The 18,810-nt window shown below is 34.1% G+C and overlaps 1 protein-coding gene across 4 annotated transcripts in view; it reads left to right on the top strand.

The window, feature by feature from the left end:
• Positions 1 to 7,748, top strand: part of CADM2 (cell adhesion molecule 2) — a 1,069,595-nt gene extending 1,061,847 nt beyond the window's left edge. For all 4 annotated transcript variants that reach the window (XM_025450022.3, XM_025450023.3, XM_025450020.3 and 1 more), the window contains one exon: positions 52 to 7,748. In XM_025450022.3, coding sequence (XP_025305807.1) covers positions 52 to 170 — 119 coding nt within the window. In that variant the 3' untranslated portion in view covers positions 171 to 7,748. The remainder of the gene's footprint in view (positions 1 to 51) is intronic.
• The last annotated feature ends 11,062 nt before the right edge of the window (positions 7,749 to 18,810 follow it).

The raw sequence follows: 18,810 nt of genomic DNA, 5'->3' as shown, positions 1-18,810 counted from the left end.
CAGTCTCACAGAACTCACACATATATATTTTTTTTCTTCCAATACCCACAGGAACATACTTAACAAATGAAGCTAAAGGGGCTGAAGATGCGCCAGATGCTGACACAGCCATTATCAATGCTGAAGGCAGCCAAGTCAATGCTGAAGAGAAAAAAGAGTATTTCATTTAAAATGCAGGCCAAGATTATGAGTTTTCCTTATCAGGCTGGCTGCTGGAGAAAACTGGCTATCATCTTTCAGAATTCATTTCTACCATCTTCTGCTACCTTTATTAACTTCCATACCGTACTGCTATCAGTAGCCAGTGTATACCAACAATCAGCTGTCGAAAGCATCATTCTTTAATTACTGTACCATACATAATGCAGGACATTTCTTACTGCCTAAATTCCACACCATTGCTCTTTTAACATACAGTGCTTGAATATACAGCCTTAACAATGTTAATCATCTCCCTGGATCATGGTATTGAATTGTTTTCTACATTGAAAAGAAGTATGCAAAGGTTTTTTTTCCCCTCATTTTTCCCTTTAAATCATAAATTTTGTCACTTTATCATGGGAAAGCTTTCACAAGGAACAGGATTAGGTAAAGACCTAACATGTTTAAGTTTAATCAGAGATTAGAGGTTTACAATGTTTTCTACATGTCTACCTTCAAAGACATGTTTGGAAACTTATGCCCTAGAAAACACAAATGAAAACACTGTAGAATAGATTCTGGAATGTTTGAGATTATACTGGTGAAGCTGTATCAATTTGCTATTTTAAAATACAGTATCTGATACAGGAGCCATGTGTATGAATTGCAATCATGACATGACATTTTATATAATTATATAGATCCCACCAGTAGGTATTTTAGCTTCATTTACCAATAAATTTTTACAAACATTTTACTGCTTTGGGAATCACAAGGATTTCATTCATTTCCCTAGTTTGATTCTATAATTTATTTGCCCCCATAAAGACCCACCTGCCTAAACAAAATTGAAGTATCCATAGGGCACAATTTTGAGACATTTAGTATCTGTATATAGTGCATATAATAAATCCAATTAAACATTATTTGATACATATTTAACTTTTTTGGCTGTAGGTAATTCAGTCATAAGTAAGCATTTTCTAATGTCCATTATATCCCTTTAGATATTACTTAAACCAATATTATAAGTAGTTAACATGTATTAGTATTTTTGTCTGTATGTCCTAGCACTGTTCAACGACAAATTTTTCTAGTTCTTGTTAATTTTTATTTGTTATACAATGGAAGCACAATGTTATAAGGAAAGGTAATTTTAAGCTAACAACCAGTGCACAGCCTCAGGTTTTAAATTACAACCACAGTTGAATAATAACCTAAAAGTAAACTCTTAGTTTGTTAAAAATTTACAAATTTTAATTTGGCAGTTCCAGAGCTGCTTACCTACGTTGGTTTGCCAAAAAAGAAGTGTTTAAGATATGTTTTCTGTATAAATGAACTAATTCTTTATATTAAATTCCTGTCTATGCATTTTGTGAGGTACAAACTTATGAAACAGTGAGTGATGGAGAATTTCTGCCATGCTTTTAACTCCAGGGTGAAAGTCTCTTTCTCTGGATTATTTCTGAAATTTTGGTGTATTTAACCATTAATATCTGCTGTATTCTTGAATATGACATAGAGTCAATCTAAAGTCATATTATTTCTTCTAGTAAAATACAATATTGCTAGATTAGTTCTCATTAAATTTATTATATGCTAAAAATTAAAAAGTCCAGTTAGATAAAAATTATTTTCCCATTTGCAAGCATTGCACCTTTAAGAAGAAAACAAATATGATGATATGGTAGCTATACTTGTGATGTCTGAAAGCATGATGGTCTATGGTTTTAAAAATAATATCTTGGAATTTATTTTTGTGAAATGAGGATGGTTGGGTATGACATCATGTATTAATATCAAATGAAAGACAAGGGTGCTGTATCTTAGATTATTTATCAGAAAAGTATAAACTTTTAAAGACAACATTAGAATTTTAAATTTTTTTTTGATTGTTGAAGCATTTATCTTGTTGATTTCTTACAAAAGGAAAAGGACGATGTCAGTCAAGCAGCACTTTTTCAGAATATACAGAACATAAATAATATGATGTGGTTGAGTGTTAACATAATAAATCATATACAGTATGACATTTTAAGGAAATAAGTCTGCATTGATGTGATTGCATGCTTGTTTTTACAGTTCACTCCATACCATCTGTGGAAAAATGCAATAATATGTTAATATAGTATGGTAGTTTGAGAGAATCAGGTAGGTGCTACTAGACACACTGAAACTAGAATAGGTTTATAAACTGTTCATATCTTTCAATGCATAATCTTTAGAAAGACTCCACAAAACAAAATTCATCCTGTTAGTACAAAATGGAAAGGTTCTTATTACAGAAGTAAGTTGTATAAACTGCATCATCAATTACTATTTAAAGCTTAATTTCAGGATGCACTTACAAAATTGCTACTCTTCATTGATGCTGTATTTACATTCCTCTTCATTTTGTCTATATTCTACTTGGCTCCAAATGTTAAATTGTTGCCTAAATAACTCGATCATTATTTATAGCACTGTAAAATTAGAAATCAAAAATTAGTTGTATTTCAAAGTTTTTGACTCTTTTAACCCTTTAGAATAATATAAAAACTCAACAGAACTCTTTAAAAGAAACTAACTTATATATTATGATTTGTGGACTCTAATAAAATGTTTTGCCAGTTAAAATAGTCCAATTTCAATTAGGTATAATTTTTAGTTCCTTAAAACATAGCAGTAGAATTATATTTTCCTATCTTTAAACTTATTCTATTCTATTCTTACCAAATAGGGGAAAAATTATAAAAATTCTGCTCATTTCTACAAAAATCAGGAAGAAAACACAAAATAATATTTTGAAATGGAACCATGTCAATTGCAATGTCTGAAATGTGCACATGTGTATGCACAGGGCCAAATTCTGTCTCTGCTTATTGAGCACAGTAGCTATGGAACTCAGTGGAAGGAGTGTGAACACACATATACCCGTAGTAGAATATGGAGCATTATTCTTTACCAAAAGTAGCTATTCTCTGCCAGTGTACTGTTTACAGTGTAAATTGATTGTCCTCCATCAAAAAAGGGTAAACAGCATTTTTTCCCATTTTTGAGTGTCCTAGATAGAATGATTATTAAAATTAGGAAGAAAAAGGAAAGTTTGTTAGTGCAAGAGCAAAGATAGGTCACATGACTGACCAGAGTATTGATGTGTGTGTATTTGCGTGTGCGCGTGTGTGTGTGTGTGTGTAAAAGAGAGAGAGAGAGAGACAGAGAGAGAGAGACAGAGAGAGAGAGAGAGATTTCAACTTGTTTTCTTTTACCAGAGAATCCAAGAAGCAGTTTAAGGAACCTGATATTGGAGTTTAATTTAGAAACTGGATGATCTTATATTGATTCAAGATGCTTAATATTGCATTGAAACCCAAAACTTAAAATAGAGAAAGAAAACTAACTTTCCTAAATATGGCAAAGAAGCTAACACACCTCATTTATTTTTATTTCTTTGTAAAAATATAAATATCTCAAATAAAAGGACAGGCTCACTTGTAATTATGTACTCATGATTGTAACAGCTTTGAGATTCCATATAGGCACATGTACAGCAGCTGTTTGACCGTGATGGTTCTTCCATGTAACATACCAGTTATCGTGTAATTTAGTGCCACTTATTGCAAAGTGTTACCAAGGGGAGCATTTAAAAAACATTTTATTTTCCTTTGGACATAAGGATAACTTGATGAATGATAAATATGAAATTTATGTTATGCTCTTTAATTGTTAAGAAAATGCAAAACCTTGTAGCTTACTGCAACTTCCCCATCATATTGCTGATTACTTAGAGCCCACGAAAAATGCCCAGTTTTATCTCCCTTTGCAAATGGTAATCTGTGATGAATATACAAAACAAAACAAACAAAAAGAACTGGCAACCACAGCTGAAATAAATGAAACACCTAATAAGAATTACTGAGTAATGCTTTTTATTAAGTGGCACAAAGTACACACTAAAAACTATGCAAAATATAGGTAACTACAGTGTACGTACATGTAAGTATCTTGTACTTGCTGTGTATGGATGTTGGAAACCCATGTAATTATAATATGCATTTTGAATATTGGGAAAGAGGAAATCTTAGTGTAGATAATAGAAGTTGTTTTGAAATATACACTGGCAATATTGAAATATACTCAGTGCAATATCTGCAATTCTATTGCTGGATACTAATGCAAAGGGATTTCAAAGTCTTCTTTAACACGATCCAAGAGATTGCTTATCTTCACCTCCCACACACTAAGGCATTAATTAAAAATATAATTGATTCAACAACAAACATTTTAAGTTTTCCTTATTTAATCATTAATGTGGACACAATAAAATTATTTGGCTTAGTTTTTAGCACTACTGGAGAGAAAGAAATAGCCTGAGTTTTAGACTTTGCTTGATATTTAATTGAATTTGGAATTCTTAAACTTTCCTTGAAGTGTGTATTTTAATGGATTACGGTACTTTTATTATAAGTACACACTTAATCAAAGAACATAGGTTACCTTTAACTGTTAAAGTCACTATATCTTAATGGGAATTTTTTTAGACCTTTTTTCTATTTTTTTCCCCTTTCTCTCCCTATTCTGTCCCAGGCATGCCCTTTGCACTTATACCCTTCCAAAGGCAATGGATTGAAAGCAACTAGCAAGATTATAAAGATAGCTAAAGGGGACAACATGTAAGAATGGGTTCTAAACTCATCAGCATTTTTATGTATTGAGATTATTAATATTGAATGCAATAGTTATTGGATATAGCTGGTAAGTTCTCTGCCATGCATACTTACAATAATCCTTCTACCTCTCACTTTTAACATGGGCTATGATATAGAAGAAATAATTATTTGCAGGATATCCCAGGAAGCATTCTTTGGGACTATCATTAACAGTCCTCTCCCCAGCCCCTGGGAAATCTCAAAAGCCAATTTCCTTTAGTGTATTCAACAGTGTATGGATCTGCATTTGTTTTTCCTTTTCTATCATAAACTTTTCCTGTGGGCAAAATATGCTAACTTTATAAGGATAGTTCTTTTCATGTGTACTTAATATTTCAATGTAATATAAATGTGTTGATTTTTTAAAAATATCTTAAATGGCAACACTTTGGAATCCAATCTTATATTTCATTTAACATTTAAAATGCAACAGTTTCTTATAAATTAATGTTGTGCTTTTAGGTAAAAATTATATATATGATTTATTTACCCAAAAACTGTTATCTATGTAAGACAAAAATTTAAGTATTTAAAATTGGCTCCTTATTAACAAATAATACCTGAGTAATGAACACAAAGTATTGCCACAAATCCCCACTTTACTGTGTCTGCTTAGACATAATATGAATTTTTCAAATGATGTAATTTATTCCAAAAGGAAATTATATTTTAAAAGCAGATTTTTCTTGAGAAAAAATTATACAAGAAAATATTTCAAATTATGATGTTAAATCTATAAAATATGCTTAAAGTAAGTTGTTTCTATGTTATGTGGTTATGTTACAAATAATATTTGGCCAAATCTTTACCATCTCTTATATATATATATATATATATATATATATATATATATATATATAGGCTACAATAAATGTATGGTTATTTTGGAGAGAATGGGCCCACATGTGAAAAAAATGTAAAGAAAAAACATCTTTTTCCCCTATAAAAACATACTGTATATTTCAAAAGAAGAAAGTTAAAAGATATTTGAAGATTGCAGGGGCAAAAGAAAAACCTACCAGGGCTCAGCACTTAAGCACTTTTCCCACATCCAGGGTCAGAACAGCAGTGATTCCCACACGGACTTTTAAGTGCGGTATGAATGCCACATTACACTTCTATTATACACAGTACTGTCAAACCTCAAATGTTTTCTTTCTTCAAATGCTTTTCCTTGTACATGATACTAGTAGACACTTTTCTCTTTATATATGCTGATAGTGAAAGTTATATGCAATAAAATGTTTGATGGTTGAAAGCAGTGGTCACCAGTTGGTTAAAAAAAAAAAAAAACTATGAAATGTAAACTGAATTGTTATCTCTCTATCCTTTTTGCTTTTCTCTGTGTTTCTAATGTATTGAAGGATTCTCATAAATAGAAAAAATAATTTAGAGATTTTTCAAAAGTAGTACTCTTTCTCCTTATGAGTGTATAAAATTTTAATCTCTTTACAAATTTATTTAACTGTACCTGCTGTACTGATTGTAGATTCAATGATGCAGTTAAATAGTAACCCGTGAGTTTGGGATTACTGACCTATTTTCTTCATATTCAGTTCACATCAGTATTTGTGAATTGGTTGTTTAGCTTTTCATTCAACCAAAAAAATTCCCTCAAGAAAGCTCCATTTTTATCATAAATATTTTAACATGATCAACGTTGGAACAAGTCTGCCATGTTAAAAAAAATTTAAAGACTTATCTCTGAAAATGGTACCCAGAAATGCAGGTGTTCCCAGTAATATAGCTTCAAAAATAAAATGTTCTATTTATATGACATGAAATTCATAACTTTTGGAAGGGTATATTGATGACAACATAAAAATGAATTCTGTGCTGTAAAGATTTGCCAAAATAAAGCATATTGCACAGAAGATAAACACAATTATTGAATCTACTGTTATCATAAACATTTTCAAAAAACAAAATGCATATTGTAATATTAGGTACATGACACTTGCATGTTGCTATGCCTATATACTTACAAAGTATTCAATGTGTACTTAGTGGCGCTTAAAATATGTCATGTACAACTCTTATAAACATTCTTACAGGGTTCCCATTTGCACTTCATCTTTCACTGAAGTCTTGTCAGAAAAAAAAATTGTCTAATACATATGGAAAAATAAAATTTGAATTTTAGTTATCTGTTGGACATTACTGAATTGTCTATTCATTTAGTTCATTTTCTTAGGTCTGAAAGCAGACAATGAAAGATGGAACTTTCTTTCTTCCCACTGACAAATTATAAAAGATGTCACAAAACATATTCCTTTATACCAAACACATTATTTTGCATATCTTTTTCAACTGAGTACATTATCCATTCATTTTAGATTTTCTTAGTGATGCCTATTTTCCTTGTACTAAGTGGAAGTTTAAAAATTAAACGGTAGTAAAATAAATGCTATCTTATTTGTACAACATTTAATCGTTACTCCTTTGAAAATATGAACCTTGTAATATGCTGACTAAGGGTAAAAAAAAATGTTGCTGACTTAAGGAAATTTTCTTGAGATTGCCAAAATTTCAAAAGTCTGTAAAGGTAATTTTACATTCACTTATGTGTGTTTACTAATGTTGACTAGGAACAGAAGCAAAAATGCCTAAAACCTATTATTTTTAATTTTCACACTCTAACCAGTATTATATATATTTCAACTACCTAAGATAATACAATCTATAATATATCCATCCTAAGCTTATGCCAGTAAGAATTTGAGATAAGCTTTTAAATTTATGGGAGATTTTCTTTGTGTCTTTGGAAGTTCACTTACCATAAGATATTTTATAGTCTACTTTAAATAACAGATTTTGTTATACAGGGTAAGCCAAAGGCTGTACAAGAATTAGTGTCATTGGGTCTGATATTTGTGTTAGACCATGAAATATTCCATTAAAATTTATCTGTAAATACAAGGCAAGATTTTGTATCTGGTTTATTTTATTAAATAACATTTTATTTATTTTAATTCATTTTTCCCAGCAACACACCTGAAAGAAAATGATGATGTTTGAAATAATTGCATTCATTGACACAGTTATTTTTTTTCTGATAGTCAAAATGCCCACTTTTATACAGCTGTGCAAACATATACACATATGACACTCATGTTTCCTAGATGAAAATCAACTGTGTTTTCATATTGGCAATTATTGTTTCTGTCAAAATATTCTTAGGTTTTTTTTTTTTTAATCAAGGAGGCATACTGGAAATTGTACTTCATATAATTCACTAAAGGATAGAGTTAAGTTTAGATGTTCTTAATAATTCCACAGTGGCTTCAGTCCATGAGAGGGACTTTCACTAAATGACAATTCTGGGATGATACTAAAAATAACTGCATGCTCCTTTAAAACAAGTTCCAGTACATACATAGTCTTAGATTTTTTTCCAAACCATGTTTTACTTGTTTAGTGCAATTTCAGGATTTTTTTTTTATGTTTAGAAATCTAGCAAATAAAAAATGTGTAAAGAAAATATTAAAGGGAAAAATCAGTTTCCTAATTGTATTTTAAAGGCCACTTAATGTTATGCTACATTGCATGTTATTTAGTGAAAACATAACTATTGAACACCTACTGTATATCATCAATCTACTTCATGAAGTACACTAAGAACCTAAATATATTGTTCTATGCCCAGACCTTCATAACTTTAATAATTAAATTATCCTTCCAAGTAATGACCACTTTCTGTATTTTTGGCATTCCTATGTTGGATAGAAGAATGGAGGGATTCTGTTAATAATGATAATAATAATAATAACGATAATGATAAAAATAGTATAATGAAAGAAGTCTCGCAATTTAGTCAAACCGAAAAGCAAATAAATAGCATATATTTTGGGACGCCTGGGTAGCTCAGTGATTGAATGTCTACCTTCATCTCAGGGCATGATCCCGGGGTCCTGGAATCGAGTCCCACATCGGGTCCATGCAGGGAGCCTGCTTCTCCCTCTGCCTGTGTCTCTGCCTCTCTCTGTGTGTCTCTCATGAATAAATAAATAAAATCTTAAAAAATAGGATATATTTCAACAAGTGATCATGGTCTCATACTGGATGGCTATGTCTCTCTGAAGATTTTCTATGTTGTATTAAAAAAATAAATCTGATTAATCAGCTAATACTTTATTATGCCTATAAATTTAGGAAATTAATATTCTCAGGAGTGGCCATAACAATGACTAGAGTGTGTGCATTATTATTAAAAGTTCTAAAAACACATGTCTGGCACATACTATCAAAACTTGAATTCACTCTGTCTTTACTAAACTAAATCCTTACACAGATGTTCACATAGCAGATTTAAGGAATACATTTTCACATAGATTGGAGATAGTGTGGGTCTTTTACATTAATGAATTATTGTTGGAAAACAACATAATACTCCTGAAATATGACAATCATTCACTCTAAGATTTGAAAACATTTAACTATTAAGATTGGTATAACAGAAATATATGTCTTTTTTACTCACAAATTAAGAGAATAAAGGAAGTGGAATTTTTTTCAGTGTATTGGGGAGAAAAAATTATTAAAATGGAATTGGAAAATTCCTAAAGATAAGGTGTGTCTACTTGGCAATTTTATCAAATTGGAACATGTCCTAATAACTTTCTGTCAGAGATCAGAGAAACTTTACAAAACTGCATCTCACAAACTGTGACCCCGTGGCAAGAGGATTTTGGAGTCTAAGGACTCCCACTCTAACCACATAACCTACCAACTGCATATTCATTTGCTTCAAAAGTAACTTTAAAATTGGATTTGTTTCCATGAAAATAGAGAACCACTAACTCTATGCCCCTGCTATAAAATTAATTCCCATGCTTCAGGCTATATTTTCAGGCACTAAATAACACTTTTATTACCTCCTGTGGGACCAGAGTCCCTTCTTTGGTCTCTAGGTGTCATAGAAGACAACAGTATTTTTCATCATATTTCCCTTAAAGATCTTCCTTCTGATGGAGTCAGGTCATATGGAACATACACACAGTACTTTGCTCAGAAATTGGGGAACTTTTCAAGTCTAACCAGCTGCAGAAACACTTCTTAATCATGTTTGTCTTTCTTGTTTGCAGCCACTAGCTATGATCTTGGTGTTAAGATATTGTAATATGGCTCCCATTTCCCATTCCTGACATACAGCTCCTAAAACACTTGGAATCTCCAGAAATAATAAGTGTCTTTTTGTATGTTATGAGATGACTAGTGGCTAAGGGCTTATGGATAGCCACAGGATGGAGGCTGATTGCCAGAGGACTATCCAGGTGATCAGAGGGTTGGAATTTTCAGCTCCAAACCCTGACCTTTGGAGAGGGAAGGGTAGGAGGTAGAGTTAATCATCAGTGGCTAATGATTTAATCCATCATGGTTATGTAATGAAGCCCCCATAAAAATCTCTGTAGTATGGCAGTACTTGGAGAGCTTCCTACTTGGTGAACATGTAGAGGTGATCAGAGGGTGGAGAGTTTGGGGAGGAAATGGAAAGTTTGTTCCCCTTTCTCTATACCCTGCCTATGCATCTCTTCCTTCTGGCAGTTCCTGAGGTACAATCTTTATAAACTGTTTACCTGAGTTTTGTGATCAGTTCTAGCAAATGTTCAAAACTGAGGAGGGGGTTGTGCTCGATTTGTAACCAAGTTGGACAAAAGTTGCAGCTAATGTGGAGACCCACCATTGTCAATTGGCACCTAATGTTAGGACCAATCTTGTGAAACTGAGCCCTTAATCTGTGGGATCTGCACTAACTCCAGGTACTTAGTGTCAGAATTGAGATACACTGTAGGACGTACAGCTGGAGTCAGAGAATTAGCTGACGTGAGAATCCCAGCATCCTCCCACCCCGCATCCTACAAACACACTTGGAATACAGAAGTCTGCTGTAAGGGTAGTCTGCTTCTCCTTTCAGACACAAAGAGACAACAAGCATAAGAGGTCACATACAGGGCAATTCTGTGGAAGAGTGAGATTTAGAACATAAATCTACTGAACCCCATGGCCTCTTTATTATGCAATTGTGTGCCCTTGGGAACACATAGATTCTCCTTCCCACCACAATGTTTGTAGAGCATCATTAGTAGCGTTCATCTCTCAGAGGCATAACCTACACTGAAGGAATTTTAGAGCCACCATTGTTAAAATTTGTAAGAGTGAGCATCTCTTAGTGCCCCCACAAATAGATGATTAAAATCCAACTGTCATGTAAATTGTATTTAATGGGATCCCTGGGTGGCTCAGCAGTTTAGTGCCTGCCTTCACCCTGGAAGTTATCCTGGAGTCCCAGGATCTAGTCCCACATCAGGCTCCCTGTATGGAGCCTGCTTCTCCCTCTGCCTGTGTCTCTGCCTCTCTCTCTCTCTCTCTCTCTGTGTCTCTCATGAATAAATAAATAAAAACTTTAAAAAAAAATAAATTGTATTTAATGAGGTTACTGTCAGTAAGTAGGCACCTAACCAGATTTATTTGATTTCTCCCTATAAAAATCGATTTTTTTTTATTTTTTTGATTTTTCCTATAAAAATCAATTTTTTTTTGATTGTAGAGGAGAATGGAGCAATGGTGTGTAGAAGAGAATGGAGCAATTTGGGAACATGGTAATTCATGGAAGTAAGAACTGAACAACTTTCCACCAATGGAGGTCTTGGATACTCTAGGGAGCATAGAGATGTTGGGGAGAACGTGGCAGAAATAAATATATTTCCTCAATTTTCCCAATTTATTGTACAAATTAATTTGGAGCTCTGGAGGCAAATCCATCAAAATACCAGTGAAAATTATCTTTGCGTAAGTGATTAAAGCTCAACATTACAAGCAAATTAAAGCAATAAACTCCATTTATTGAATAAATAGTCACATTTTGTCAAGTGTATAGATATGAATCAATTTAAGTCCAAATCTATATAGGTTGGGGTCTGCTTACATTGACAATCTCAGGCAAGACTAGATCTTATTTAGAATGACTTGTTAGGTGAAGCCATAATCTGATGCTTACCATCAGGGCTGGCTTCATGGGTGATTGGCCAGAAGAGTTGCACAGGACTTCAAACTCCAAACAGGGCCTCCTGTTTGGAATTTAATCCCTGCGGTACCATCTTGAAGTTCTTAAAACTTTTCTTAGTGTTTTGTAAGTGAAGTCCGAAGGATTAATGGAGTATGTGCTAAGGGGCTTAGAGCTTCAGCTTCTGTGTGATTCTGCCTCTCATCACCTCTTTGTTTCCCAGGACAGGTTCTTAGCTGCTTACTCTCCAGTCATACTTAGTGACCACCACAGCCCATTACCTAAGGCAGGACCCAAGACAAAATCTTAGGGACACGTGGGCCAGGAAGTCCTTGCCCCAAGTACAGGGTCACAAAGGCAGCCCAGGTGCTAAGGAGGGTCTGCACTCACCATATGAATGGTCTAATGACCAATAAGTACAACCTTAAGTGGCAAATAATAAGTATTACAGGTGGATTCAAAAATACCGGAAAGGAAATTTTTTTCTGATATTTGAACGAAGATATTTGACACATGAAATGTCATGGTTTCATTTTGTAGAGAGCCCCACAAATTATGTAGCTGGCCCTATTTACCATTTCAATAATGCAGCAACTATCAAATATTTTCAAAATTATCTTTAGAATGCCCCTTGACTATCTTTAGATGCCTTAATCTAAAGGGGGTATTGTAAGATATGAAATAATGTTTCTTCTTCTTTTGGTTAAACATTCTACGAATCTTTTCAGTTCCCTAATTCAGGAGAGACACATGGGTTACTGGTTCACAATCCTAAGACAAAAGTTACTTAGAAAATTAACACCTTCATTTTACATTTCTATATTTTAATCTCTGTGTGAACAATAAAACTATAAAATTGATAGATGGTACATTCTTTTGAAAATAAATAATCCAAATCACATACGTAAAATACATGGCCCAGTGCTATTTTATATAACTTAGGGAAGGGACTTGGCCAATCATTTCAGATTATGTTCTGAGGACATCAGGTTGACGTGGCAATTACAGTGACAAAAACAAAAACAGAAAATCAAGCCAAGGAGATAGTATAAACTGAATGATTAAATTATTAACAGCAAATAAAAGTAAATAGCAACTTACTTCTCCTTTATGATTAAAGTTGGGAACCAGATGGAACATTATTTTGATCCAATTCATAAACCCTGTGTTCTAGTGACTTTGCCAACAGTAAGTAATTCAGACCATTATCATTGATCTTGTTGAAATGCAAATCAGATTTCACTTATTCCTCCATATCACACGTTAATAATTCCCAATATTTTCAGATAAAATCACATACACATATCTTTCTAATTTAATCTTGCTTTTTGATCCGATTTAGATACCAGTTATTCCCTCTACTTTTACCCCATTATCCAGTTTTCTTAGAAATTTTGCATTCCACAAATACCTCATGTTTCCTTACTCTTATCTTCATTTACAAAAAAAAAAAAAAAAAAGGTTTCTTAATCAGTAGAAAATACCAGTCAGTCCTATGAGCTGGAGATACAATATCAGACACTGCCCTCTCCTCTGTCGCACACATACACATACATATTGTGTATACACAATCTAGGTAGGAAAACAGATATTAGCCAAATATTCACAAAATTACATAGAATTGTCAGTTCCAATAGATGTGGTAGATAAGGTAAACATAAGAGAAAAATATAGTTGAGACCAAGAAAGCAGCAAATGTTAGAGGCTGAGGGAGGCTTTTTTTTAAGATCAGAAAACATGCCATAGCAGAATTACATGGCCTTTCATGTATGTTTGCATCTATCACATGGCATTAGTTTTTTGCAGAATTAGCATTACATGTCCTTTCACTACCAACTATGTGTAATGCACTGTAATATATAATGTGGGTAAAATATATAGAAGAAATGTAATAGGGTGCAGCCACAGAAACAGAAATCACTGAAAAAGTTTAGAGTATGTTAGTTACACGGGGGGAAGGCAAACGGGTGGTGAACCGCACCATTGGGACCTGCTATCATGCCCTGGCTAGAGAGAGACTGAAAAGCTCAAAGGTCAAGATCTTCTACCCGGAGCTATCACCATTGTGATGCTTCCAGTCAGGATCTGGGCTGTGACTAGAAGAAGGGTCTGTCTGGTGGGCTTCCGAGTCAGGGAGAAGATAAAGATGCCCCAGAAAGGCAGTTAGGAATGGCATGTTTTCTTCCCGTCTCTGAGTGCTAGTCTTCCACAAAAGTGTTCTGGGTGATATCCATGAGCCAAAGGGCAAGGAGGCTTGGTGGTTAGAATTTTGGGGATGATAGCAAAAGTTATCTAAGAGTAAAGAGGGAGTTTACTAGCACCAAACGCTTTCTATATTTATAAAACTTGCAACCTAGTCAAGGAAGATCATTCCTTGCTAGTGATGATTACATACACCAAGGATGCAAATAAACATATTTTTTTTATTCCCACAACTCCTGTTACATGCACAAGAACTTTGAACTCACATCCACATTATAAGGAAAAGTCAGCTCTAAATAAATTGCCAGATGCCTGAGGTTCAGTTATAATATTTGATAGCTTTGTTTTTTTTTTTGTTTTTTTTTTTTTAATTTTTATTTATTTATGATAGTCACAGAGAGAGAGAGAGAGAGAGAGGCAGAGACAGAAGCAGGCTCCATGCACCGGGAGCCCGACGTGGGATTTGATCCTGGGTCTCCAGGATCGCGCCCTGGGCCAAAGGCAGGCGCCAAACCGCTGCGCCACCCAGGGATCCCGATAGCTTTGTTTTTAACTCATTTTATTTCATTTGAGTACACCAACTATTGATACATGTTGAGCCATTTTTGTATATTTGAAGATGTTCTCAGATCTCTTTGTTTTATTTAAGCAACAAGTTATACTGAGCACCTACTATGTGCCACAGATTATACAACATGCTACGTATACGGAGATGACAAAGATCTACTTTATGTTGCTGAGAAGTAAAAGCAGTAGAAGCAGCATCTCTAAAAATAGTCACAATACACTATTACTGAATATTACAATAAAAGTTTGAAGAAAATTCTATGGTGTCATAATGAGAGGAATCATGACTAGCTAATGTTTCCAGAAAAAGAAGACAAAAGTACTAGCTGGCTCTTAGAAAACACTACACGAAGAAGAGACAATGGGAAAATACTTCCCAACCTAAGAGGGTAGGACTAGCAAAGAGGCCAGTAAGATCTTGACATGTTTTAGCAACAGAGTTTTTAAAAGATTTTATTTATTTATTTACAGAGAGAGGGAGCTCACACAACTGGGAGAAGTGGTAAGCAAAGGGAGAGGGAGAAGCAGGCACCTTCCTGAGCAGGAAGCCTGATGTGGGGCTCTATGTGGGACTAGATCCCATGACCCTGGGATCGTGACCTCAGCTAAAGGCAGAGACGCTTAACCAACTGAGCCACCCGGGCGCTCCGAAACAGATCAACTTGAGGATTTTTCTGCAGCAGTTGAGGAGAATGGAACTGGTGGGGGAAGCTAGGTTTTGTTTGCCTGTAAAGACTGTGCATTTAATTCTATAGGACATTTTATAAGTCTACTTTTGTTATTTTTTAAGGTGCAGAAGCTTTTGTTTTTCTTAACAAAATCAAATGTTGAAGTACAGAAAAATGAAATTGTAGCTGCTTTGTTAAATGGACTTGAAGAAGCCTATAATTCCTTTTCACTAATTTTTTCTTTGCCATTCCAAGTTAACTAAACCGTTTAATTTGTGGGCAGCATTAGAAAATCACTGCTAGTTACTACAGTCAACAGATATATTTAAATTGAGAAATTACATAATTACAGGTTTTTTTCTTTGTTTTTTGCTTTTCACAAACAAAACTCTTTTGGCAGCAAGGAGGGAAAAGCAGAAGAGGAAGAGATCCTTTCATTAACTTCTTCAAAAAATGGATGTTTACTGAGCACCAGCCTTTTGCTAAGCCCAGAGCTGGACAGTGGAAATACTGAGTGAACAAGATCCACTTTCTGCTTTCAAGATGTTAGTTAAGGAGACATATGTAAACAAGTAATTCCAGTATATGGTACTAAGGACTGTGTTTGGGATAAGTTCAAAGAAAAATGGGCATCTTACAGCATCTTGAAAAAATCAAGGAGACTCCTGGGAAAAGTGACATCTACATAGAGATTGAGAAGGGAAGTAGGGTGGTCCCCCGTTACAGAGAGGTCAGAGGAGGAGAACACCTCCTGTAGATGGATAACAGAATATTCAGCAATAGAAATAAAAAGCATAAAAATGAATACAGAGATTTGAGAGAACTACTGTTTAATAAGAGCATACAGTCTACAAAGTTGGAGAGATGAGTTCAGAAAAGTAAGATGAGTTCAGAAAAGTTAGCCAAATCAGGAATTCTTGTACATGTCCTTTAGCATCATATACTTTACCCTTGGAGAAACGCCTTGTCATTAAAGCATTTCAAGCATTTGGGGGCAGCAAAAACAGTTAGTGCTACTAATGACAGGACTGTCCACATTTGCTGAGGGATATGGAAGCGATACTATTTCAGCAGTAGTATAGTATTTGAGTCCTTAAATTTTTTGTTGTTTTTACACATCAACACATTGGTTGTTAGGAAATGATGGAAAGTGAAGCTAGCTCCACCCAAAGCACAGATGGAGAAATGTTCTATAATCCCATCTTCTTCAGTCCTTGACTATCATTCCTGAAGATAGTCTTATTCTCTATTAGACCATTTGCTTTGGCCACTTGTATTTATTTAGGTATATTCTCTTTTTTTCTTTGTCCAAACCCAGGTCTTTTTTAGAGGAACTTCTCTCTGTTCAAGTCTTATGTTAATCTTCAATGCACTTCTCTTTCTTTGTTGATACAACTGAAAATTTCACAAATTGCTAAAATATTTACATACAATGGAGTGTGTTAAAATGTAGGAGTATAGCATAAGCTGAGGTTCCATTTAACAACAGACATTCTGAATATTTAAAATAAAAATTCAGTACGTACTCAATAAATGTTTGATACATTCAGATTATTTCTTTTTTTTAATTTACTGTTTTTCTAAAGGATGGTACATTTATTCACACATTTAACAAGCATTATTGGGTGCTTCCTGTATGTCAGATTTTTTTTCAGGTACAGATTATATCATTATAAATTAAGAATTTGTATTCTTCTATGAGTGGTAAGATAGATGATGTGTAAAAAAAATTAAATGTATATTTTTTTTCAGATTACAATAAAGTTCATGAAAGAAAATTAGAAAAGAAAGTAAAGTAGATCATGAAGAAATAGAGATATCCAATTTTTAATAGGGTAGTTATTAAGGATTTCAGTGAAAAGTTCATATTTGAAAGACAGAAAGGATAACGAATGAGAATGTGGTATTCTGGGAAGAGTGTTTTAGGCTGAGTGAAGAGCAATGCAAAAATCTCAAAAATGTTTGAAGAAAAGAAGAGTCACGGAAGTGGAACAGATCAGAGGAATAACAATGAGAGAAGGAATACTTTGTAGGACCTTGCAGACTATTTTCGATACTTGTGTCTTTTTCACTGTAAGTAAAATTAAAACCATGGAACAGTTTTGGGCAGATGAAGGGCATGTTCTAACATGTTGTAACACAATGGCCCTGGATTCAGTGATAAGAATAAACTATGAATAAGGAGGAACAGAAGAAGCAAGGACACTGGTTAAATGATTATTACAATAGTTCCCTCAAACATGATATTGATTTATCAAGGTCATGATGATAAGTTTTCAGAGAATACCAGATGTATTTTAAAGAAAGAGCTGAGTATTTACAGAAGGATTGAATATGGGGCGTTAAAAAAATAAATCAAATAAAATCAAATAAAACTCCAAGATCTGGGTCTGGAAAAATGGAAATAAATAGTTTCCATTAGCTGAAATGAAGGGGGAAGAAATTTAGAGGAAAAATTAAGCCATCTTCATTTTTAAATACCTCTTAAACATTCAAGAGGGCACGTTGAACAGACAACAGGGGTCTTAACTAGAGACATAAATCAAATACTCGCCGGCTTATAAAGATTAACCATGGAACTGAAAGAGATGGCCAAGAAAAGAGGTCCAAAGAAAGAACGCTGGACACTCCAACCTGCACAAGTCCAAGAGATGCGGAGAAACCAGAAAAGATGTCTGAGAAGGAACAGCCAATGAGACAGCAATTAACAGGGAGAGTGCAGAGTACTTGGATTCAAGAGAAGCAAGTATTTCTATGCCGAAGCAATCATCGCGTATGTCTAACATTTCTCATAAACCAAGTTAAGGATTGAGGTTTGAACATTTTATGACCTTGACAAGACCAGATAGTTTGGCTAGTAGAAAAATTCATTCTGGAATGTGTATTAGTTTTCTAGACTTATCTAAGAAAGTGTCATAAACTGGTTTGCTTAAAAAACTCAGAGATGTATTATCTCACTATTCTGAAGGTTAGAAGTCTGAAGTCAAGCTGTCGGGGCCATTACCCCTTGAGGGGAAACCCTTTTCTCTTCCTCGCTCTGGTAGTGGTTGACAATCCTTGGTGGTCCCTGACTTGTGTCTGCATTAGCCTTGGCCTCTGCTATCATGTAGCCTTCTCCCCGGGTATCCTGTGTTTTTTATAGGAATTCTAGTCACAATGGATTAAGGTCCCACCCTATTCCAGTGTGATCTCTCTTAACTAATTATATCTGTAATGGCTTTATTTCCAAAAAAAAAAAAAAAAAAAAAGTGCTGTGGGTCAGGACGTCAACATTTCTTTTGGGGAGAGAGACACAATTCAACCCATCAAAGAGTGTTTTGGAGGAGAATTGTGTAAAATGATAATGAGAATTTCTTTTAAGGCAAATATATGGGTGATAGCTGCAGGGAAAGTGATATTAACACATGATATTTATTATGAACTTTACATTTAAATTCTTAAAAAATACATATTCTTATATTGATGAGAACTACACCCCCCCCCCCCAGGGAGAGGACCAACAATATAAAAAAAATGGTGATTCAGGAGAGGGAGGGGAAAT

This window comes from Canis lupus, chromosome 31, assembly GCF_003254725.2.
Source record: "Canis lupus dingo isolate Sandy chromosome 31, ASM325472v2, whole genome shotgun sequence".
In the NCBI taxonomy this organism is placed as follows: Eukaryota; Metazoa; Chordata; class Mammalia; order Carnivora; family Canidae; genus Canis; species Canis lupus.
Note: the sequence above shows the minus strand (reverse complement) of the source record. Positions and strands in the feature narration are given on the sequence as shown.